This window comes from Neomonachus schauinslandi, chromosome 12 (assembly GCF_002201575.2).
Source record: "Neomonachus schauinslandi chromosome 12, ASM220157v2, whole genome shotgun sequence".
Classification (NCBI taxonomy): domain Eukaryota; kingdom Metazoa; phylum Chordata; class Mammalia; order Carnivora; family Phocidae; genus Neomonachus; species Neomonachus schauinslandi.
In genome coordinates, this window is record NC_058414.1 from 16,582,770 (window position 1) to 16,609,016 (window position 26,247).

The window sequence follows — 26,247 nt, forward strand, 5'->3', positions numbered from 1 at the left end:
AATTTGTTCAAAATCACACAGCTAAATTAGTGGTAAGGCTGGGATTCGATTTTAGTTCTGCCAACTCTAAAGCTATGGATCTTCTCCTTCTCTATTATTTTGTCACTAGACTTGATTTCTGTGCCTGGGAGGCCAGGATCACAAACGCCCAGTACCTTCATATTTACCCACTCTGTTATTTCTGAGGCAATACTCTGAGCTGTCCCTATTCAGTTCCCTACTTGAGCACTCCCCTTCCTTGTTATTCAGGGCACTGTCAGCCCATATGGTCTCACTCCAGAGCTCACTCCTGTTAAAGGTCTCCTGCATGTCTGTGTTCTAGCAGCAGCTCCTGACTTTTATCTGAAATAAAATTCTTATGTATTTGCTCATTTCATCTATGTTACAATGACCAAAATTAGATGTGCATGAAGTCAGTGTTAAAATGAAAATAAACAACAAAGGATGAAACAGATACTGGGAAAGTAAAAACTCTGGTCATTATTTTCCATTTTTGTTTATATTTAGGTCTTTATGAGACAAGGAAGATGACTTTCATGTCTAAACACTGGAACAACCTAAATCATATTAATACTATTACAATCACTATCATGTTCTAGAGGAGATTCTAAAGGAATATGAATGAAAAAACAGCATTTAAGATTTAGTTTTCAGAATACAGATACACCTCAGAGAAACTGTGACCCCATTGTATGTATATTTGAGGTAATATTTGTATAATTAGTAACTCTCATGGCGATGGGAAACATTGCTCTTTGCATATGTTGTACATTAGCTTTCTAAGTCAAGAATTCCACATTGTAAAATAATTTTAAGTTCAGTGTATGGCAGTTATGCAAATAGATGTAAACTTCAATACCAGAGGAACCTCAAAAAGGTGTAACACCTACTAATTATGTATTATTAACACAAATGTCAACAAAAACAGTCCAACAGATATAGAAGCACAGTAACAAAAATATAATTATCAATATAGCTGTCTTATAAGAGTAAACTAGTATCATCAGGCTTATGAAAAACAACTAAGGTCATTGTTTTTATTTTTTGCTCATTATGACCCTTCCCTATACATACAGTGGTTAATTCTGATCATTTAACCTTATTTAATCTCCCTATGAACAAATTTGCTGATACTGAATACTATTTTCAAATATATCAGCATTATCATCATCTCATTAAATAGGTTATTATCATTACTGAAAACTCATCAAAGCTTTTAAGGCTATTAATGGTTTCATCAACTTAAAAATCTAGTTTTGGAAGTAACTGGTTATAAATTTGTCCTTTTATTGGTAAACAGCAACCATACACCAGTGTTACTCTCAATTGAGATATCTCAATAGCGTGCTTATCATGCTTACATTTTACATGAAAGCTGGAATACAGACTTTATAATAGATCTGAAACATCATCAAATATTGTTACCATGCTGTTATGATAACAGCCTATATGTGTCATTAAAAATATTATTGGCTGGTTGTAAATAGTACCTTTTTCCGAACTGAATTTTAAATGTTCTAGAGGCTAACATGATAACAAACTGATCTTCACATGGCGTCACACAGTCTTCTTTCAAAGTTCACAGGCCCTTCTTACTGTCTTTCCCTGAACAATTCTGCAGGGGGGGGGGGGAAAAAAGACTTAGGTAAGTAGTTACAACAAAGAGTGAAAAACAGATTCATAGATATGACAAGGAATTTTTTAAAAATGATCTTTTCTGTGGTTATTAATTATGAGGATAATCAAATGTGAAAACATGGATTGAGAAAGTCTCAGACTTAAAAAAAACTACAAAGTTTGTGAGTTTTATTTGAAAAAAAAGTCGAGGGGAAAAATAACACTCTTGATAAGTTCATTTATTTCCCTGCCTTAATCTATTTTGCTTTTGTTTCACAGGTTATACCAGGAAAACAAAATTTCTCAAATTCTCCTCTTACAAACCCAATTAATATTTTGGCAAGGAAAGAATAAAGGGACCCCCAAGCCCCAGATGGGATGGCCTTTTTTGTGTGTTTGTCTTCAGATATTTGCCAATAGAACTGACTTCTCAGATTATACTCTTTGCTGATCACAAGATGATTATATCATTTAAAACTGGAGGAAAATGGGATAGAAATGAACCTTCAGAGATCATTTGCACTTAAGAAAGCAAAGTCCACACTGAGAAAAAAAAAAAAACCTCATAAAATGGCGTTGAAGTGCTACTGCTTGCACATGAGAGGTTCACCAAGCTCTTGCTCAGGCTGAGCAGTAATGCCTTCAGAGCAACTTTAACAATGTTAACATTAACCAAATCAGAAGACAGGATTAGAGGAGGTATTCTGAATAAGGTACCACTTTCACATGTTTGTATATATCTTGTCACTTTAGGTAAAAATCACAGCTTTGCCTACCGAATGGGAAGAGATATTTGCAAATGATATATCTGACAAGGGGTTAATACCCAAAATATATAAAGAACTTATGCAACTCAACACCAAAAAACTCAAATAATCGGATTAAAACTGGGCAGAGGACCAAAATAGACATTTTTCTAAAGAAGACCTATGGGGCGCCTGGGTGGCTCAGTTGGTTAAGCGACTGCCTTCGGCTCAGGTCATGATCCTGGAGTCCCGGGATCGAGTCCCGCATCGGGCTCCCTGCTCAGCGGGGAGTCTGCTTCTCCCTCTGACCCTCTTCCCTCTTGTGCTGTCTCTCATTCTCTCTCTCAAATAAATAAATAAAATCTTAAAAAAAAAAAAAAAAAAAGAAGACCTATGAATGGCCAACAGACACATGAAAAGATGCTTATCATCACAGTGTGGAAAATGCAAATCAAAATCACAATGAGGTATCACCTTACATCTGTCAGAATGACTAGGAGCAAAAACACAAGAAATATGAGTGTTGGCAAGGAAGTGAAGAAAAAAAAAAACACCTCATGCACTGTTGGTAGGAATGTAAACTGGTGCAGCCACTGTGGAAACAGTACGGAGGTTCCTCAAAAAATTAAAAACAGAATTACCGTATGATCCAGTAATTCCACTTTTGGGTATTTACCCAAAGAATACAAAGACACTAATTCAAAAAGATACACGTACTCCTCTGTTTATTGCAGCATTATTTACAATAGCCAAGATATGTAAACAATCCAAATGTTCATCCATAGACAAAAAGATAAAGATGATGGTGTGTGTGTGCGTGCGTGTGTGTGTGTGTGTGTGTGTGTGTGTAAGGGAACATTACTCAGCCATGAAAAAGAACAAAATCTTGCCATTTGCAACAACATGGGTGGGGCTACAGAGTATAATGCTAAGCAAAATAAGTCAGATGGGGAAAGACAAACACCACATGATTTCACTCATATGTGGAATTTGAGAAACAAAACAAATGCACCAAGTAAAAAAGAGACAAACAAAAATACAGACTCTTAAATACAGAGAACAAACCAGTGGTTGCCAGAGGGGAGCTGGGTGGGGGGATGGGTGAAACAGGTGATGGGGATTAAGAGTACACTTGTGATGAGCCCTGAGAAACGTACAGAATTGTTGAATCATTATATTGTATGTGTGAGACTAATATAACACTGTATATTAATTATACTTAATTAAAAACAAGGAAATAATCTTGTACTTATCCAAAATAAAAGTGGACATGAAGATTAAAAAAAAAAATCACTGCTTTAATGGAGCTGTTATTCTGGATAAGTCCCTTAAGTGAAGGGTGATTTTCCAAAATGAAATTTGAAAACTGGCAAGTGCTGATGGCTTTGTGCTGCCCATAATCCTCAGTTAGTTTTGCTTTTTCTTTTCTAGAAGAGAGCCAGGGCAAACAAGGAAAGGCAAAGACTGTATCCTGAAGGGATTGTTTTCTAATATTTATTTAGTGCTTATAATAGGGAGGGGATCAGATGGGGAAATCCAAACAGATTTTAAAAATGCAAAGTGGGACTCATTTATGATAAAGAAACCAGCTTTCCCCTCTTTCACCTTTATTTCCTTAATAGTTTAATGGTCATTTTATGGTTATTTTATTTAAAGTAAATCAACTGTGCAAAATTGAGAAAGCTCAGTTTCCCAAGGAACTTTAAAGATAAAATTCAATTATTAAGGTTGGTTTGACAACAGAAGTAAAATTCATGAAATGCAAGTTGATACAGCTTTTTACTATAGACGGTCTACAGCAATTTTTTTGCTTCTTAAGTAGAGTTCAGAAGGTGAATATCAAAGTGTATGAGTCGCTTTCAAGAAAATGGTAGTCATTTAATGACACTTAAATCTCAGAATCTTCTACAAGGTCTCACAATGGACAATGGAGGGTGAGAGGGAAAAAATGCGTCCAATCAAGAAATAACTACGAGCATCTTAATGGGAACATAGAGCTTTTCTTGTTTAAAAATATTTAAAGTGCCTTCTTGTACTGTACAGGATCTGGTTTAATACTCAAAAGGTATTATAACCCTCATTTAAGTAATGAAGAAGCCAAGGTGCATGGATGTCAAAGCATCCACCCGAGGTTTACAGAACTGGCAAACTATGGAGCTGAGAGGTCTTTTTTTCTTCAAACAGATATTATGGGAAATTGGTTTTACAGGTGATGAAGGAGTAGACACATGGGGCAGTGTGGTAAGACACCTCAATGATTAGCACAGAACCACCACCACTCTTTGGGCTGGAGGGACAAGGGAGGAGATAGTGTTATGGACCCAGGAGCTAGGGTCACCATGTGGAAGTTGCCCAGTGGGTACTGGGACCATGGAAAGAAATGGGGCTGCTGCAGATGCCACTTGAAACAGAGAGAGTGGGAAAAATCCCTGGCTTTGTCCCTCTTGCCTTCAGTCTCCTACTGGTGCTTCCCATTGCTGAACCTGCCCAGAAGAGAGCCAGGGGGCTGGGAAATGTAGCCCTCTGAGATCAAGTAGAGCAGAAGTAGGAAGACAATGGATCCAAGAACACAGTCCAGTGACCAGAACAGGCCGAGCAGCAAAGTTCTTAATGATGGGGGATCTGGAGAAAAATTTCCTGATTTTTGAATCCAGCTTTGAATCCTACCAACTTCTAGTTCAGTGACTTTAGGTACATTATATAACACCTCTGGGTCTTGTTTTCCTCATGCACAAAATTGGGTATTACAATATTTTAACTTAGTGGACTATGATGACAGTAAACAGAATAACATATATGAAGCCATTAATGAAGTGCTTGGTCCAGGGCACATCTTCAATAAATGTCACCCATTACATATCTCAAAAATAAAAGAAGAAAGTAAACGCATTGGTGATCAAGGCCCAACTCTCAGTGTGGCACTTGGCATTTCCGGGACACGTCATTTTTCAAAGAAACAGGTGTAACAACTTCTTTCTGGGGAAGGAGTTACTCCGAACAACTTTTTAACATCTGTTATCAAGAATGCATAAGCTCCCAAAAGAAGGGGTTTCTGGGAGGGGAAAGAAAATGGGTTGAGGGAGTCTCACTGTCACATATACTCTTCAGGGATTAAGAGATCATTAGCTGTTACCATAACGGGGACATTCAGTGATGGCCACTGGCCATAAGAAAATGAGGGAATATTCCTGCTTCTTTTTTCTCCATTCAGAGAGACAATCATCCTTTTGAGTACACCCTGACCTCACCAATGGAAGGGAGAAAAAGTTCTATTTTTAGGCCAAAGGCTTCTGAAGTATTCCTTTACTTTCCATGGCGGATCTTGAAGCATGCTCTGGAGTAATTCTCATCAGGCCATGGTGAAGTCAGCAATTTCAGGACCTGTGTTTCAGAGATGGGGAAAGGGTGGTCTTGCTGAACATCTAACCACCTACTCTAGAACATGTGAACTGAGCTCTTGGTGTCCTAGGTTTGATCACACAGGGTATCTGCCCTTCTCTGGACTGCCCTATTGTCAAAGTAGGTTAGTTAACTTAGACATGCAACTCAGCTAAGATACTAGATTACAAATGTGTTTTGGATTGCTTCTTGGCTGGCTCTAAATCAAGGCTAAAGTGGCTGGTTGAGAATAAGTCATTCTTCCAGCACAAGTTCTACAGAGGCACGTATGCTGATGATGACAATGATAATTCTAACAGGTATCATTTCTTGAGTGTCTCCTACCAGCCAGGCACAATGCTAAGTACCCTACACATTCTATTTAATTCTACTGAAAACCCAGTGGGCCAGGTGTTATTATTATTCTGATTTTACAGATGAAGAAAAGTGAGCTGCAGAGGGGTAACATAACTTGCTTGGATCATAAAGTTAGTTAGTATGAGAGTTTGAGTTATTCCAGGTCGGTCTGACTCTAAGGTCTATCAGTATAGTACCTGCCTGCCTCTTGCCAGGCACAGTGCAAGACCCTGGAGATACAATGACCAGTAAGGCACAAATGAGTCCTGGGACCAGGGCTTCTCCTATAGTGAAGTAACTATAGAGCTGTAATTGCTAAAAAGCCCTGATTGAAAGCCACAAAAGCTGCCAAATTCTCAGGATAAACCCAAACTGAAAGCTGCAGAGCACAGCCTATCATCTCAGGAGGAACTGGGGGGGGCCAGGACTGCCTCTGGAATGGTCTTTTCCCCAAATTCTCCCCACATGTGGTCAAAGTGTGGCTGGGAAATCAATTCAGATTAGGGGCTGCCAAATTAAGAGGGAAGCGACAGTCACATTTAGCATGGATGAATGCAGGCCACGGGCTCTTGCTGGGCTGGAGGGGAAGAGAAAGAAAACCTATAGATATCCCTTGACTCTGTGACTTTAATAACAAAAAGGTTTTTTCCATTTCTGTCTTTAAATCCATGTTGGAGGCAAATCATGTATTTGAATGCCATAGGTTTTGACCCAAGATGTCTAAAACACTGGGACAGAAGTAGTGTGAGGTGGGACTTCAAATTTTGACCTTATATTCTGTCACGAATAGAGCAAACACTGCCAATGGCAAAATGAAATGTTTACAGAACCAGTCTGTTTTTCAATGCTGTCACTTTTGTGGCTCAATTCTTTGGCTTAAAATTTCACTAAAACTAGAATGCTGTATGTTAGCATGTCAGTAATTCTCTATGCTATGACTGTCTTGTATTTTCATGCAATGTCCTCATCTTCACCATCTAGGTAAAAATCTGGTTTCCTTAATCATTTTTAAGAAGCCAGGACTGAGTGCATCCTCTTGATTTGGGAAGGGCAAATAACCCAAATAATTACTCAGTAATTATTATTTCAAAAAACTTAGATCCCCAAAGTTGAGGTCACCCACCTGAAGTTCTGCGTGTTCTTTCAGGAGTCGGTCATATTCTTTTGAAAGATGCTCTGATTGCATTCTCATTGTCATCACATCATTCTGTGCCTTAGAGAGGGCTAGAAAACATGGAATAGAATTTTTAAATTTTTATTTTGAAATAATTTTAAATTTACAGAAAAGTTGCAAGACTTAAATAGAAAACTCCTTTGTAGCTCTTGCTCAAATTCACCAACTGTTACGATGTGGTACATTTGTTACTGTATTTTCTCTCCACACACGCACAATTATTTTCTTGAACCATTTGAGTATAAGTTACAGACTTCATTCCCCTTTACTCCTTAATACTCGTGTATTTCCTAAGAACAAAGGTGTTCTCTAACATAACCACAGCATCGTTAGCAAATGTAGGCAATTTAACATCAATATAATATTTTTTATCTAACCTACCATTCATGTTCCAATCTTGGCTACTGTCCCAATTATGTCCTTTCTATCATTTTTTTCGAGTCTAGATCCAGCCCTAGATCAAAGATTAACATTAAATTGTCATGTTTCTTTGGTTTCCTTTAATCTGGAATAGTTCCTCAGCCTTCCCCCTGCATTCCTCTCCCCTTTCGCAACACTGACATTTCAAAGAATACAGGTCATTTTTTTTTAAATGGAATGTTTTTCATTTTGGTTTTGTCTGATGTTTCCTCATGATTAAATTCAGGTTATGCATCCGACTTACATACAAATATGACATAAGTGATGCTGAATGTCTGTCAAGGTATCACAATCAGAGGCCAATCTGCCTCTCACGGGTTTTTCCAATTTAAACTTATTTTCTTCCTTATAACTAAGAAGCAGTATGTGGGAAGACGAGACTATGTAAGTATCTTGCTCCTTGTCAAAACTTTCCCCTTATAGTTAGCATCCACTGATAATTCTTGCCTAAATCAATCTTTATTGTGATGGTTGCACAATGGTGATTTTCCAACTTCACCATTTCATCCACATTTATCAGTCAGCATTCTACTATAAACAAGGGCCTTCCTTTCTTATCCATCCATCCAACTATCTATTAATTCATATAACATCAGTATGAACTCATAGGTTCTTATTTTTTCAACAGTTTATAATTCATTATTATACTTAAATCCTCCCAGATATGGCTAGTGGGAACGCTGTCAGGCTGGCTTTTACATCTTCTGACTAGGCCCCTATCATTTTTTGAGTACTCTACTTTCTGGCATAAGATGTTCTAGGCTCTTCCTAACTTTTCCCTGATTCATCCTGGATTCAAGCATTACAGTGTAGAATTTATTAGAAGGGTATGCTTTTGAAAAAAATTGAGGGAGAAAAAAATATTTTATCATTCTCACCAAGGGATGATTGGCCATATTTCCTTCAAAGCAAAGATAATCACTTTCTTATACAAAGTTGAAAAATATAGGGGTGTGTGACACTTAAAGGCTTTACCTCAATATGACACACAAAAATGGCTCTATATTAGCCTCTGTCTACCAAGGAGCTACAGTCTAAGACAGAAGATTAGATAGAAGTTTAAAAAATATACATATATGTCATAAACATTTAAGTCAGCACATTATGGAGAAGTTAGTGAGCAAATGTATAGAAAGGAAGATCAGCACAAGACGGACTGGAAAAATTCTGGGACTCTTGAACGAACTCTACATATAATTCTGCATATGTAGTCTTAAGAAATTCTGCATTTGTAAATCTTTTAGGGTAGAAGTTTTAGTAAAAGAAAGTGGGATTTATAAAGTAAGAGTCACTTTTTAGGCACAATGGAATGAAATTATAGGCTCTATTTATAAACAATCTGGTTACCTTTCCTCTTGAAAAGCCACCATATGGGCATTTTTATATATAAGTCACTTTCAACTAAAGTGGCTTTTGTGCACTTTCTAGACAATGTTGTCAAATTAAACTCCCATACTGTAGAACATTTACTGGACAATGCAGATATAGAACATCTGTGTTGTGTAATATGGCAGCCACTAGCCAAAAGCAGCTATTAAGCACTTGAAATGTGGTTAGTGTAACTGAAGAACTGAATTTTAAATTATACTTAATTTAATTTTTAAACATATTTTAATTAATTAATTAACTTATTTATTTGGAGAGTGCAAGGGGGGCAGAGGGAGAGAGAGAATCTCAAGCAGATTCCATGCTGAGTGCAGAGCCTGTTGTGGGGACTTGATCTCAGGACCCTGAGATCATGACCTGAGCTGAAATCAAGAGTTGGATGCTTAACCAACTGAGTCACCCAGGTGCCCCAATTATACTTAATTATAATAAATTTTGATTTAAATAGCCATGTGTAGCTAGTGGGTAGCCATACTGGATAGCTCTACATTATGATTTCCTCCATGTTACTTTTATAGATCTGTAACTCTAAGTTAGGTATTAAAGGCTAAATTTAACAAATTTAATGTGCCACTTGGTAAAAGTATAGGTTAGGTATGGAAGAGAGATTTTTGATACTGGTTAGATTTCACTGGAACCACAGCCACAGCATGAAGATTTATTTATTAGTCTTCAATTTGGGTTATCTATAAGGCATTTCCTAGAGCCTACTTGAAAATATGAAACACAGTGTTAATTTCAAGACCTTACCAAAAATGTTTAAAAGCCTGGATTTCTGGTATGTAAAAAACAAAGAAGATTCTACAACTTAGTAATATCTGACTAGCCTCCAATGGTGGTCCAACATGGGTCCAAGAGGGTCCTGCCAGAAAGGAAGATCCTGAGCTGACCTCCTCCCATGGACAACAAATCTATAACCACATGTGGAATAATGCCCTCTGAAGGGGACCTAGAAACAGGATGAACAGACCCTGTACAACAAGGGGCAGCACTGAGATGGGTAGAAGGAGCAGAGATATAGTCTCACTAAGGAAAAAAGCCACATTCTAGGAGTGGCATTCTATGATACAGAGGGATCTCAAATATAATGAACATTTTCCTGAGGAGTAAGAGATTTGAACTCCACATTAGGTATGCAAACCCTCAGATCCTGCACAGAAGAGACAAGCCTCCAAAATACCTGGCTTTGCAAACCAATAGGGAATATGTCCATGAAAAAGAATTGCAGGGGGGGGGGAAATCCTCTTAAAGAGCTCTAATGTAGACTTACTTGACCCAGAAATAAGCACAAAAACACCAGATCAAAATTACATGGACTACAGGTGAAGGAGACCCACTCACTAAACTTGAAATGCCTGCCGGAGAGACAGGAGGTAGCTGGGCCTCTCCTTGGGACTAAGACACTGGCGGCAGCCATTTCTGCTGTCTTGTTCTGCTGTGCTGATTGGCACTGGCGGACACCATTCTGGAATCCGCCCTGTAGACTGCTAAAGTCGGGGGGTGCAAACCACTGGTGTCTTGGTCAGTTCTGCTCACTAGTACATCTGTAGCTGTCAAGGTCAGGTATGCAGCCAGGTGGGCTGGAAGCCAGACCCACCTACCAAGGTGCCCATGGCAGTACCGCCCCGTCACATCAGGAGGTTACACGCAGCCCACATGGGGGACACCCCAGGAGCACCTGGTTCTGGTGACCAGAGGTTGTACTTCTGGGCCCCATAGGACATCTCCTACATAAGGCCACTCCTTCAAGACTGAGAAATATATGTTGTGATGGACACTGGGTGTTGTATGTAAGTGTTGAATCAATGGATTCTAAACCTGAAATTAATATTGCACTGTACGTTAACTAAGTAGAATTTAAATAAAAACTTCAAAAAGAAAAAGAAAAAAAAAGACTGGGAAATGTAGTTGAACTACCTAATACCTAAAAACAAAGACAGAGTTAGGCCAAATGAGAAGAAAGAGAAATGTGTTCCAAACAAAAGAGTAAGACAAAACCTCAGAAAAAGAACTAAATGAAAGGGAGTTAAGCAATCAACCCGATAGAGAGTTCAAAGTAATGGTCATAAAGATGCTTATCACACTCTGGAGAAGACTAAGTGAATACAAAGTGAGAACTTCAACAAAGAGAAAATATAAGAAAGTACCAATCAGAGCTGAAGAATACAATAACAGAAATAAAAAAAATACGCTAGAGGGGATAAACAGAAGATTTGATAATACAGAAGGAAAGATTAGTGATCTGGGTAATGAAAATCACCCAAACTGCAGTGCCTGGGTGGCTCAGTCAGTTAAGCATCTGACTCTTGATTTTGGCTCAGGTCATGATCTCAGGGTTGGGAAATTGAGCCCTGCATTGGGCTCTGCATTGGGCATGGAGCCTGTATAAGATTCTCTCTCTCCCTCAGTCCCTAACCGCCCTCCCAACCCTGCTCGTGCGTTCTCTCACTCTCTCTCTCAAAAAAAAAAAAAAAAAAAAAAAAAAATCTCCCAAATGGAACAGAAAAAGAAAGAATAAAGAAAAAGAAAACAGAGAAGAAAAGAAGAAAAAGAAAAAAAAAAAGGAATTTAAAAATGAGGATAGTTTAAGGGACCACTGGGACAACATTGAGTACTAACATTCACATTATAGAGGTCCCAGAAGGAGAAGACAAAGAGAAAGGGGCATAAAACTTATTTAAAGAAATCACAGCTGAAAAATTCCCTAAGCTGAGGACCTTCCCAGGTCTAAGAAGCACAGCTCCCAAACAAGATGAACTCAAAAGAGATCTACACCAAGACACATTATAAATAAAATGTCAAAAACTAAAGATAAAGAATCTTAAAAGTAGCAAGAGAAAAGCAATTAATTGCATATAAGGGGATCCCCATTAGGCAATGAGCTGATTTTTCAGCAGCAACTTTGCAGACTAGCAGAGAGTGGCACAATATATTCACAGTGCTGAAATGAGAAAACATAACCAAGAATACTCTAACTGGCAATGTTATCATTCAGAATTGGAGGGGAAATACAAAGTTTCCCAGCCAAATAAAAGTTAAAGGAGTTCACCACTACTAAACCAGCTTTACAAAAAATATTAAAAGGATTTCTTTAAGAGGAAAAGAAAAGGCCATAATTAGAACTAAGAAAATATATGAAAGAAAAAAATATCACTGGTAAAGGTAAACATATAGTGAAGGTAGTAGATCAACCACCACTTATAAAGCTAGTATGAAGGTTAAAAGACAAAAGTAGTAAATAAACTATAACTACAATAATTAGTTAAAGATACACAAAATAAAAGGATGTAAAACATGATGTCAAAAACATAAAATATTGGGGGTGGGGAGAGTAAAAATGTAGTGTTTTTAGAATTTGTTCAAGCTTAAGTGATCATCAATTTAAAATAAACTGCTATGTACACAGGTTGTTATACATGAATCTCACAGTAACCACAAATCAAAAACCTGTATTAGATACACAAAAAATAAAGAGAAAGGAATCCAAACATAACACTAAAAAAAGTTATCACATCACAAGTGAAAAGAGCAAGAAGAAAGGAATAAAGAACTACAAAACCATTAAACAATTTTAAAAATGGCAGTAAGTACATACCGATGAATAATTACTTTAAATATAAATTAACTAAATGCTCCAATCAAGACATAGGTGGCTGAATGGATTAAAAAACAAGACTCATCTATATGTTGCCTACAAGAGACTCACTTCACATCTAAACACGCACAGACTGAAAGTGACAGGACGGGAAAATGTATTTCATGCAAATGGAAATGAAAAGAAAACTGGGGTAGCGATACTTTTATCAGACACAACAGACTTTATTTTTTATTTTATTATTATTTTTTATTTAGAGAAAGAGAGCACAAAAGCGGGGGAGAGGGAGGGGCCCAGGGAGAGGGAGAGAATTTTATTTTATTTTATTTTATTTTTTTGCGGGGAGAGAATTTTAAGTAGACTCTGCACTGAGCACAGAGCCTGATACGGTCTTAAATGACACATTAGATCAGATCAACTTAATATATACAGAGCATTCCATCCAAAACCAGCAGAATACACACTGTTTTCAAGTATACATGGAACATTCTCCAGGACAGATTACATGTTAGGCCACAAAAGAAGTCTCAATAAAAATTTTTAAAAGATTTTATTTATTTGAAAAAGAGAGAGAGACAGAGAAAGACAGAGAGCGAGCAAGCACAAGCTGGGGTTGAGGGAGGAGGAGCAGAGGGAGAAGCAGATTCCCTGCTGAGCAGGGAGCCTGATGCAGGGCTTGATCCCAGGACTCCGAGACCATGACCTGAACTAAAGGCAGACGTTTAACCAACTGACTCACCTAGGCACCCCAGAAGTCTCAATAAATTTAAGAAGACTGAAATCGTATCAAGAATCTTTTCTGACCACAACGGTATAAAAGTAGAAATACATTACAAGAAAAAAAAAACTGGAAAAAGCACAATACATGGAAGCTAAATAACATGCTACTAAACAACCAACAGGTCAATGAAGAAGTCAAAGAGGAAATAAAAAAATACTTGAGACAAATGAAAAGGGAAATACAACATTCCAAAATCTACAGGATACAGCAGAAGCAACTCTAAGAGGGAAGTTTATAGTGATACAGGCCTCCCTCAAAAAAAAAAAGAAAAATTTAAGGGAACTAGGAAAAAAAGAACAAACATAGCCCAAAGTTAGTTGAAGGAAGAAAATAATAAAGATCAGAGTGCAATTAGTGTAAGAGAGACTAAATAAGCAATAGAAAAGATCCATGAAACTAAGAGCTGATTCTTTGAACAGATAAATAGGATTGATAAACCTTTACCCAGACTTATCAAGAAAAAATAAGAGAAGACTCAAATAAAACCAGAAGTGAAAGAGGAGAAGTTATAAACAATACTACAGAAATACAAAGGATTATAAAAGACCACTATGAAAAATTATATGCCAACAAACTGGCCAACCTAGAAGAAATGGATAAATTCCTATAAACATACAATCTTCCATGACTGAATCAGAAATAGAAGATCTGGAAAAAAAAAAAAAAGAAACAGAAAATCTGAATAGACCACTTACTAGTAATAAAATTATAAAACTCCCAACAAATTAAAATACAGGACACCAGACAGCTTCACAGGTGAATTCTATCAAACATTTAAAGAAGAGTTAATACCTATCCTTCTCAAACTATTCCAAAAAAAAAAAAGATGAAAAACTTCCAAATTCATCCTATGAGGCTAGCACTACCCTAGTACCAAAACCCAAGACACTACAAGAAAACAAAAAAGAAAATTAGAGGCCAATATTCCTAGTGGATAGAAAAACCCTCACCAAAATATTAGCAAACTGAATTCAACGATACTTTAAGTGATCATACACCATGATCAAGTAGGATTTATTCTAGGGATGCAAGGATGGTTCAATATCTGAAATCAATAAATGTGATACACCACATTAACAAAATGAAGAATAAAAATCATATGATCCTCTCAATAGATGGAGAAAAAGCATTTGACACCATTTAGGATAAAACTCTCAACAAAGTGGATACAAAGAGAATGCACCTAAACATAATAAAGGTCATATATGACAAACCCAGAGCTAACATCACACTCAACAGTGAAAAGCTGAAAGCTTTCTTCTAAGATCAGGAACATGACAAGGATACCCGTTCTCACCACTTTTATTCAACATAGTATTGGAAATCCTAGCCATTGCAATTAAGCAAGAAAAAGAAAGAAAAGGCATTTAAATTGGAAAGGAAAAAGTAAACTGTCACTATTTACAGGTGACATGATACTATATATAGAAAACATTCAAGCCTCTATGAAAAAACTATATATAGAACTACCATATGATGAAGTAATCCACTTCTAGGTATTATCCAAAGAAAATGAAAACACTATTTTGAAAAGACAAAAGCACCCCTATGTTCATTGCAGAATTATTTATAATAGCCCAAATTTGGAAGCAACCTACTGTCCATCAATAGATGACTGGATAAAAAAAATGTGGTGTATATATTTACAATGGAACATTACACAGCCATAAGAATGAAATGTTGCCATTTGCAACATATATGGATCTGGAGGGTATTATGCTAAGTAAAATAAGTTAGAGAAAGGAAAATACCATATAATTTCACTCATAGGTGGAATCTAAAAAACAAACAAACAAAACAAAACAAAAACAGAGAACAAACTGATGGTTGCCAGAGGTGAGGGGTGGGTGGGAGAGATGGATGAAAAAGTTGAAGGGGATTAAAAGGTACAATCTTCCAGTTATAAAATAAAGAAGATGTGGGGATGTAATGTGCAGCATAGGGAATATAGTCAATAATACTGTAACAACTTTGTATGGTGGTAGATGGTAGAACTAGACTTGCTGTGGTGACTGTTTTATAATGTATATAAATATCAATTCACTATGTTGTACATCTGAAACTCATACAATATTGTATGTCAATTATTCTTAGAAATAAAGAATATTGGCCAGGAGCTTGTATTGAATAGGAGTTGATCTTAATGTTAAAAATGATTTATACTTAAATTTCTGAGATGAAGGAATTATTTGGGAAATTCAATAAATCTTAGATACCAACTCATTAGTTCCTTATTTAAAGATATGAACTGTTAGGAGATAGAATGAGTCAGAAGGTCCTACATATCTATAAAAGAAGATGGAAAACCACTTTGCAGACTATCCAGAAATTTCTCCTGATCACTACTGGTATGAAGGTATGGCAAAACAAATGCAGGCAAATCTTATTTTTCTGACACTTATCAAGCCAAGGTATGAGCTGTGTTTCCTATTTTGTTTTGTATCTCAGTAGATATTAGTACACCTAATGATTACTATCTTATTTAATTCACTCCAATTAAGAGAGGCTGTTATTGTCTAGGAGCCTTTTGGACTGTTTCCCAGTCCTTTCTCTACCTCTTGTTTTATAAAAATTATAATATTCTGTTTTGGATGCCTTCCACCTCCTTCTGGAACTGCCTTCGTGACTAAGGGATTATATAAACTTGTTATCTGACATTTGCATATGCTTATTTCATCTTGAGCCATTTTATTTTGGAAGCAGCATTTATAGGAAAGACATTATTAAACAAAGAGGCTTGAGGTGATATATCTACGTCACTATTTCAATTTTCTCATCTGCAAAAAATGAGTTGCTATCACTCGCTGATGGCTTTATGGGAGTGCTGAGATATTTCATGAGAATACTGGCCAGATTCAGTTAGAAGCCTGGTTATGTCCTAGTCACTAGGAACTTTCTGAGGCACACACATCATTTACTAATATAGAGAATAACCTCAATTGATATTACAGTGAGATGTAGTAAGCCAAAATGTTTGTGTAAAATATTTGTGTAAAATGACATGTAAGCAAACCAACAATATTTGTAGTTTTACAAGTGGCAAACTTACATTAATGGAGCTGTTTGCACAGTGGGAGAAGCTGGTTAGCCTAATGCACTGTGTAGATGTATCACTATGATTTCTACGTGAGATAACAGGAATCACCAGCTAAGCTCTGCCAGGGAATGGAAGAGAACATTCTAGAGGCATTAGCAAGACAGCTAAAGTTGGCTGTTGTACAATAGGTATAAGGATTGCAACACAGGAAACTATTTTTAATTTGAAAATTTTCCATACATCTAGGGTTGGTTTCTTTCAGTTTATTTGGTTCTATTTTTGGGACCTTGAGAGTGAGATATATTGGAGTATTTAATGCTTAATCCTCACATGTACTATTCTTTTGCCAGTGGTCAGTGACTGGACTGTTAATCTACAGCAATGCTTCCAAGACACTTGGTTCAGTAAGGAACATAAATTGTGGTTTTAATTATACTATAGTTACTTTTTTGGGTATGTGCCTATATTGTCAGGTACATGCAGATCAGATCTGTTTTACTCATCACTTCAATTATCACTCACATTCTTTTAACCTTATATCCATCTGTTGATAAGCTTTGTTGATTCTACTTCCTTTATGTATCATCAGTCCATCCACTCTACTCTGTTACCAGTGCCCTCATCTCTAGTTTAGATTGCTAAAATGGTGGATTTCTCATCTAGTTTCCTGGCTATTCTAATTCACTGCCCACAGTATTGTCAAAGTGATTGCCCCTCTGCCTAAATGCCTTTCAACAGTACCCCCGGAATGTGAACATATGAACATGAGGCCCTTCCTGATGGGTCCTAGGTTTTCTGTCCCCCTTTCACCACTGCCGCTGTCTTATGCTCCAGAAACAGTGAGCTCCTTGTATTTCAAAAGTGCCGTACTCTTTTAGTTATATGCTGCTCATTTTGTTAAAACATCTTTGCTCATCTTTCACCTCCCTGTCTCACTCGTTTGTTCCCATTTCCTCTCGCTAGTTAACATTTATCCTTCAAAATGTCAAGAAATTGGCCTTGATCTCCACTGTTGGCTTCTACATCATCTGGAGCTCACCTCAATTATAGCACCCACCATGCTGAAGTGTAGCTATGTTCCCACTAGACAGTGGACTACTCAGGAAACAGAACTGTGTCTTGTCTCTCTGTTCTGAGAACACAGCACACAGAAGGTACTTAAAATACGTTCCTTGAAGGAAGGAAAAAAATGGATAAATGAAAAGTCTAAGCTCTAAGCATCTGAAAAATTCACTTGTGTGTAACCAGTTCATTTCCTGAGATTGTGATAAATGCCAGGTAAACAATGAAGTATCACTCTGTTCACCTGATAGGAATCTTGGCTGTAACTGAAAACAATTATATCTTTAATCAAAAAACAAAACATTCATTCCAATAATGGAATGAACAGTAATGGGGATGAAAGGTATAGCATAGGAAATATAGTCACTGGTATTATAATAGCACTGCATGATGAACAGATGATAGCTACACTCGTGGTGACATAGCATAAGGTGTACAGTTGTCAAATCATTATGTTGCACCCTTGAAAATGATGTAACATTGTGTGTCAACTATACTTCAGCTAAGAAAATATTCTGGATAGCTGGAGAGTCACAGAGCAAACAGACCATTTTAAAATATTTTGATAAAAATATAATCATGTTACAAGTATCTCATGTTAAGTCAAAATTAAAAACAAAAACCAAACAGTATTACAGAATCTCGTTCAATTAAAAAAAAAAACAAAACCAAAAACACTGACTCTAGGAATGGGGCTGGATATATGCAAGATAAGTCCAGAGCATCTTGTAGTGTCAGATAATAAGTACTCAAAAAATGAAAATAAACAAAAAAACCCCACAATAATGGGGATATGTCAAAGGGACATGGAAGCCAAATGAAAGAGCTCTCGATGGCTAGAACTGAAACAACAAAAATAATAGAAGTGTTAAATTGCAATCCAAAGTATAAGATGAATACCCACAAGTCATAAATAAATGTAGAAAGAAATAAATAGGGGTAAACAGACAAATCTCTGCAGAAGAGTTCCAAATAATTTATATAGACACTCCACCCTCAAGGGGAGTAACCATTTTTCTAAAGATTTGTATTTGAGAGAGAGAGAGAGAGAGAATACATGTACGCACAAGCGGGGAAAGGAGCAGAGAAAGAGGGAGAGAGAGAATTTCAAGCTGACTTTGTGATGAGCATGGAGCCCCACTTGGCGTTTGATCCCACAACCCCAAGATCATGACCTGAGCCAAAACCAAGAGTCAAGACGCTCAACCGACTGAGCCACCTAGGCGCCCCATAGAGTAATGATTTCTTAATGTGAGCTATGACTTCCTTCTAAAAAGTGCATTATGGAAAGAGGGAATAAAAAAGGTAACTTTACAGTAGAGAACCCTGACAAACACTACCAAAGTCAGGTGATCAAGGTCAACCCCAGTAGTGATAAATCATGTTGGTATGTTCTCTTGATGTAATGTGATGAGAGTGGCACTTGACCTCTGTGATTTTCCTCTCATATCCCCCAACCCTAGTCTAACCACAAGATAAACATCAGATAAATGCCAACAATATTCTACAAAACAGCTGATCACTACTTCCCCAAACTGTCAGAAGTCATCAAAAATAAGGCAAGTCTGATAAGTTATTACAGCCAAGAGGAGCCTAAGGGGACATAACTATCAAGTGTGGTGTTGTATCCTGAATGAGATCCTGGAAAGGAAAAAAAAGAAAAAAAAATCAGATGAAAACTAAGGAAATCTGAATAAACTAGGGAATTTAGTCAATAATAATGTATCAAGACTGGTTCATTAATTGTATAAATGTACCACATTAATGCAAGACATCAATAATAGGGGAAATGGAGTATGGGGTACATAAGAATTCTCTGTACTATCTTACCAATTTTTCTGTAAATCTAAACTGTTTTAACATAAAAAATTTATTTAAAAAAAGTACAAGGGGAACACAACAAAACAAAACACTATGCATACAGGATCAGATACAACAACATTCATTAAGCTATAAGTACTATCTAAGTAAGAACCTATCAAATAGGATATGCCTGATTCCTTTGTTCTAAACAAAGAAAAATTTAGTTAAAATTTTCTTTTGTAAAAAATCTTTATATGTTTTTCAATTATGTATTATAGTATGTATTAAAAAACAAACAAGGACCAAGTGGTAATATTTTAAAAAGTCAGTGAGCGAGCAGTATGAAGGTGAATAAAGGAAAAGCAGATATTCTAGTAAAGAAGCATGAGCTTAATACATTAAATATTTAAAATCAGAGTTCATAAGAAGAGTTGTTACGCAATCATATATTAGGGTCAATATATAGAAGGGTGGTGAGAAATAAACTCCTTAACAGTGATGGCAAATCTTTCCCATTGCATCAAGATTATGAGGAAAGGGGCACCTGGGTGGCTCAGACAGTTAAGCATCCAACTCTTAATTTCAGCTCAGGTCACAATCTCAGGGTCATGAGATCGAGCCCTGTGTTGGGCTCTGCACTCAGCATGGAGACTGCTTGAGATTTTCTCTCCCTCTGCCTCTGCCCCTCCCTGCATGCTCTCTCTCAAAATAAATAAATACAATCTTAAAAAAGATAGTATGAAGAAGGAGATTTTTCTTCTGGTCTCTAACTGCTGAGGTTCCTGTTGTTCATGACATAAAAGAGGAAGCTGTTACACAGATGAAACTGTCCCAAGACAAGGGAGTTACTTATTCATCTATCCATTCAAAAACTTCCTAGGCAGCAGGCATTTTTCTGAGTGCTGAGTGAAAAGATAGCTAAGGTCTCTGTTCTCACAAAAGCCATTTGCTAATCTGGGAGGAAGACACAAAATACAGAGACCACCCAAGTACTAAGTGTCACACAGAAGTTCAGACAGATCGCTGGCAGAGTGAGTGACTGGATGACTACAAGAGACTGGGCAGTCAGGAAGAGTTTCTCTAGAGTGGTGGAATTTAAGCAACCATCAGTGCTGTTTGCTGAGAGCCTATAAATAATGATGACCCGGTAGGAATGAGCACATCCAGGATCCAGACCCTATTTTCTAAATCCCATTTTCTGCTTAAAGGAACCAAGGCTCATTGGGGAAATGGTTGATTCAAGGGCTGGAGAAGGAAAAGTATAAGGTGAGCTTGGAATGTCTCATTATACCAGAAACTGAGTGCTTACAGAATGGGGAAATGACAAAATGATACGAGACCCCGCCTGGAAAGACTGACTGCCAATTCTGAGACAATGTGAACAAAAAGCATAATGCTCATAATGGATTCTAACCAACTGAAAGAATTAAAGAAATAAATAACTAGGGGATAAAGGAAGACTCCTCCTTATCACAGAATGGCATCTAACAGATGTAGAAGGAATAAGGGAATTAGGAAATCAACATTTGGAAAATATCCAAATAATAAGTGAGAGAATATTACAAAGAGAGTGAGAGAAAAAGAGAAGGCAAATGTAAAGTGTAACTGAGTGAAGGGTACAGAGGAATTTCTTGGTATTATTCTTGCATCTTTCCCGTGAGTCTGAAATTATGCCCGAATAAAAAGTTGAAAGGACAAAAAGAAATCTGGTTATGAAGTAGAGCAGAGAAATGGGGGCAGTAACTGGAGGAATATGAGATGAAGGGAAGTATCTGTTTTTGTTCTGTTGGGTAGGAGATCCCAGAGGATGTTCGCAGGGTGACAGAAGTGCAGGAGTTAACTGCAGAAACAAAGTCCTGGAGACTGGGATCCACAGCACTAGATGAGGGATGGAAACTTAATCCACGGGAACCCATGAACCCAGCCGCAGGAGGACGGTAGTTTGGTGGTGAGAAGATGAAGTTTTTGTCTGATTAATTCTTTGTGCCCGATGAAAGAGGGTGAACTTAGAATTTCAAAGTGCAATGAGATCTGATAGTTCTGGAGAGTGGAAAGGAGATTTTAGAGAAGTGCAATAGGACTGTCATGTGTGTTGAGGGACTACAGAATTTAGTGACCATTTATTTAAAGCAAAAAGTTGGTCCCCTCAGCAATGCTGACATGTTTGGGAGCAGGTACCAAGTAGGTGAAGATGTGACCATTAACCAAGGCTAGGTCCTAGAGAGAGCCAGGGAGTAGAGGAGGAAGGGTGAAGGGAGGAGGGAGGAGGTAAGGAGATGAAGGAGATGAGTAGTTAGCAAGAACATAATTAGGATAAACCATGAAATCAGAACTGGGTAAGGAGGGAAGAGAGGGCACCAAAGTCAGTGTTTGGAACAAGAGCTGCATACTGGGGACACAGAGCTGACTTAGACGTGGCCCTGGCCTTCAGAGCACTTATCATCTAGTAAGAAAGACAAATGAATAAAAAGGACATTTCTACAGAGCGCACTATCACATAAGCAACCATGCCGCAATATGGCGGCCCACAAGGTGGCCCCTCAGTCCAGATGGAAGGGAGTTTCAGGGAGGCTTCATGGCAATGCTGGAGCTGAAGGATGAGCGTAAGCTATCCAGAGTGAAGGATTAAGGAAGGAGATTTGCAGTCCTGGGCAAAGGGGAGAAGTAGGGAAACACCACTGTAAGGAGAACTCCCAACTACCATATTTAATGGAGTAGGAGTATAATATGTAGATTGGACAAGGCTGGGCGACAGAGCTGGAGATGATGGTGGGGGCCAGATCACAGAAGATTATGTGTGTCATCCTGGAGAGCTGCAAAGGTGACAGGCACCAAGGAAGAGTTTTAAATAGCGCAGAGGCATAATCAGATCTTTGGTGTTGAAAAACTACTCTGGTGGAAATATGAAGAAGCCAAACGAAAGGCACAAAGACTAAACGGGGACATGCTTTACAAGCTGCATGCTCTGCAGGAAGAGGACAAGACATTTCTGGAATGGAAACAAAGCTGCACAACTAATTATATCACAGAGTCAACATTAATAAATAAAACAAAATATAGATCTACTTTTCTCTTGCACAGAACAAAGGGAAAAAATGAATGACTACTTTGCACATATGAGTGCCTGCCCATACATTCTGGGCTACTGGGAATATGGGTGAGGTTCACAGGTAAAGTGGTTTTGGGTTTTAGAAAAGATATGGACTTAAGGTGTGTAGATATTTAGAAGTTTACTGGTACTTGGCCAGGGAACTTGATAAACAAGCTTTCTAATTTAATAAATAAAATCAGCCCCACTGCGTGTGCTGTTAGCAAGAAGAACATCAATAAATGCATAAAGACTTCCTCAATTAATCTTAGTTAGGTTGTTTAAATGCTTTAGAAAACAATTTTGGATCTGTCATTTAGCAAAGAATAATTATAAACTATATTAATATGCTGACTTTCCACTTAAAAATCGGGATGTACATTTTAGGCAAAGCACTGTGTAAGTACAGATTATACAACCTGCTTTGAAAAGGGTACACTTTCTAAAGCAATTTCATGTGTAAGCAGAAGAAATACATGACATCTAGAAGAATTATCAATCCATCATATATGAGAATTGAAGGAGTCAGTTTGCGTGGGCTGTAAACAAAGAACTAGCTTTACTACACATAAGTATATATAATCTCTTAAATTATCTGATCAATATTCAACAAGCAAATTAGGTACACGCCAAATTTTATAACAATATTGATGGCAGAAGCAATTTTTTTCAGCATCACCTCATTTACACTGAAAAAGATACTCTTCTTTATTTGAAGACCTTAAATATGGGTTCCCAAACTATTTCTATAAAGGACCAGATAGTAAATATTTTTTCTGTGCCATGAACTCTGTCTAGTCTACTCTACTCTGTAGTCACAGAAAATATGTGAACGAATAAATGTGGCTTTGTTCCAATAAAGTTTAATCTATAAAAACAAGGCAGCAGGCAGGATTTGGCCCATCATTTGCTGGCCCTTGTCCTAAAACAACACTTGTGTTATCAGTTTAACTATAAATTTACTCAGAACTATAGGGTCCAGATCCTCCTGAAAATTTTAAGAAACCTCCTAAAAAGTTTCCCATTTTAACTCTATCAATTTTCCTTATAGAAAGAACAAAGGCTATCCAGACAGGGGGTTTGCAGTGAGATTTAATTTTAGAAAGAAAAGGTTTTTCCCCCCTCCCTTAATTTTCTAACAATCTAGCTGATTGCTTTATTTAGGAACCTGAAAAGGGGATAATTTGGAGAGGATGACAAATTTAATTTTGGATAGGTTGATCTGAGACTCTGGATGGATTTTCACATGGAAATGCCCCCATCAGGCAACCTCTAAAGCAAAAACTCTTTTTTCTTAAAAAAAAAAAAAAAAAGACTTTAAGTAATCTCTATACCCAGCATGGGGCTAGAACTCACAATCCCAAGATCAAGAGTCACGTGCTCTACCGAGTCAGCCAGGCGCCCCTAAAGCAAAAACTCATGCTCCAGCTTCGAAAGCAAAAACAAATCCATCTTACTGGTGTTCATCACCCAGAAACACTGGCATTTAAAACACCCTGGGCCCAACTAATACCTTTCCAAGACACCCACAGAAAAGAACAGAGCTATTATTTTACTTCACGTTTTGTAAACCAACCCCAGATTTAATTAGCAAATGAACAACTCAAACATCTAACACTGCATGTTATACCACTGATCAGACTCTGAAAGGTCTTTTTCTCTTTTTCAATATAGACGCTTGTGAAAGATTTTACCTTTAATTTGATTGCCTTTTCATTATGATATACAAAAAAGGCAGTATTATACGGATTTGGAAAGTAAGATAGTGTCAGAAAAATTCTCTCTTAAGGAAAAGGTTTTAAATTAGTTTCGACAAAAATTTTTAGGTTGAAAATTCAGGTATAAACTTTTCTTTTTAAAACGCTTCAGCATTCCTTGTTTAAATTGGAAACTTTTCTGATAGAAATAATGACAACAACAATAATGGTAAAGCCTAGCAATTTATTAAATTTGAACACAAACCAGGCACTGGGCTGTGTGCTTTATATGCAATGACTCCATGAAGAACTACAGCTTAGAGTTAAGTATCTTCCCCAAGTTCACAGAGAGGCTATTACAACAAAAGCTGGTCTCAAATGAAGTATGAGTAACTTTAAACTCTGCATTTCCAAATATCAGATGCTTTTAGCATCTTCAAACAAACGGTGCAAGAGAATTCTTAAATAAAGACATTTACGCATTTGAGAGCTATTTTATTCTTTCTTCTCTATCTAAATCTCTGTCTACAAATTATTTGGTGAAAGACTGTTTCTGGCTCTACATTTTCTTGCTAAAAACCTGCTGCTGTCTCTGGACTTATTTTAGAATAAATGGTGGACTTGTAAGCATGGTACTCATGGTCCCTAGATCTTGTCTCAGATTCCCTGCCAGCCTCATCATGCCCACTCCATAAACCCAGCCATAAACCCTTCTCTTAGGCATAATGGCCTTTAATCCTTGGATCATGTGTGTTCCTGAGGCTAGGGGAAGACATGGCCGTCTCTGCTTCTGAGATCTCTCTCATCCCTGAGACCAAGCTCAAATACCTCCCCCATGAAATTTTCCTCAACTCTGCCAGTAAGAATCCATCACTTTCTCCTCTGTGCTACCACAGCCCTTTGAGTTTCCCTTGCCCCAAATTCCTGTTATCAGTGAATTTATCTACTGTTCTTACTAGAGATCCTTGAAGACAGGGATGACAATGCATTCGCCTTGGTATCCCTCCCAGCATCCACCACGATACTTTGTATATGGCAGGTACACAGGAAAAGTTCATAAATGGAATGGAGCAAAGACTCCATGTTGCTAAAATCGCTTGAATATGTAACCCTGCAGGAACATGTGGCCATCTGTAGAATCTCAAACCCCAGGAATTGACCCTATAAAAACTGTTGAGGGGTATTGGTTCATGAAGGTTGTGGGGACTTCTATAAAGCAGAAGAATGTGCTATTAATCTAGTGTAGAGGGCAAAGCAAGTTGCAGGAAAATCACTTGAAGACTTCTCGAAATGAAATACAAACCTTCAGAAGAGTTGGGTAAATAAAAATTTACCTCAACAGCAATCTCCTGCCAATAATTGAGAAGAAAATGAAACAAGATGGGGAAGGAGGAAGTGAAGGAAAATACTACTGTTTTTCAAATTTGGAAGAAAAGATCAAATTGCAGTAATCTGAGGTAGTCCAGGGAAAGAGAAAGGAGCATGGCTGAGTGACCGTCTTTGCTTCCCAAGCTTCAGATTCCTCATGTATCCTAACTTCCTCCAACTCATATTAGCCACATACTTCTCACTCTTGCAATTTGAAAATACCTTTCAAAGATGTCTTATTTTTTTAAAGATTTATTTATCTGAGAGAAAGAGAGGGAGGGAGAGAGAGAGAGCATGCATGTTGGGGGAGGGGGACAGGGAGAGAGAGAATCCTCAAGCAGACTCCCCACTAAGTGTTGAGCCTGACATGGGGCTTGATCTCACGACCCTGAGATCATAACCCAAGCTGAAACCAAGAGTCAGATGCTCGACCGAATGAGCTAGCCATGTACCCCTCAAAGATATTTTAAAATTTTAGATGAAAATTTTATAATTATACTTAGCATTTTATATTATAAATACCTTCTTGGTCGTCAGCAGGCTTCATATTATTAATACACATTGCAAAGTAGAGGTGTCTGCCTGGAACCCAGGGGATCTTTACTACTAGCTAAATGACTGAGAGTTAGACGGCCAGAGGTGAATCGTTATCAGGTAGAACCTCTGATTCCTCTCAGCCTAAGCCTCAAATGTTGGTGTGTATTAGAGTTCTATGTTCAGACCTCTTCTCACTCAATA

General features: G+C 37.5%; 1 protein-coding gene across 1 annotated transcript in view; it reads right to left on the minus strand.

Annotated features, from left to right (window-relative positions):
- Positions 1 to 452: 452 nt before the first annotated feature.
- DUS4L (dihydrouridine synthase 4 like) overlaps positions 453 to 26,247 on the minus strand; it is a 66,938-nt gene continuing 41,143 nt past the window's right edge. The window contains exons 13-15 of the mRNA XM_044920144.1: positions 7,222 to 7,322; positions 5,671 to 5,744; positions 453 to 1,615 (exon numbers count right to left, since the gene is read on the minus strand). Coding sequence (XP_044776079.1) covers positions 1,573 to 1,615; positions 5,671 to 5,744; positions 7,222 to 7,322 — 218 coding nt within the window. The 3' untranslated portion in view covers positions 453 to 1,572. The remainder of the gene's footprint in view (positions 1,616 to 5,670; positions 5,745 to 7,221; positions 7,323 to 26,247) is intronic.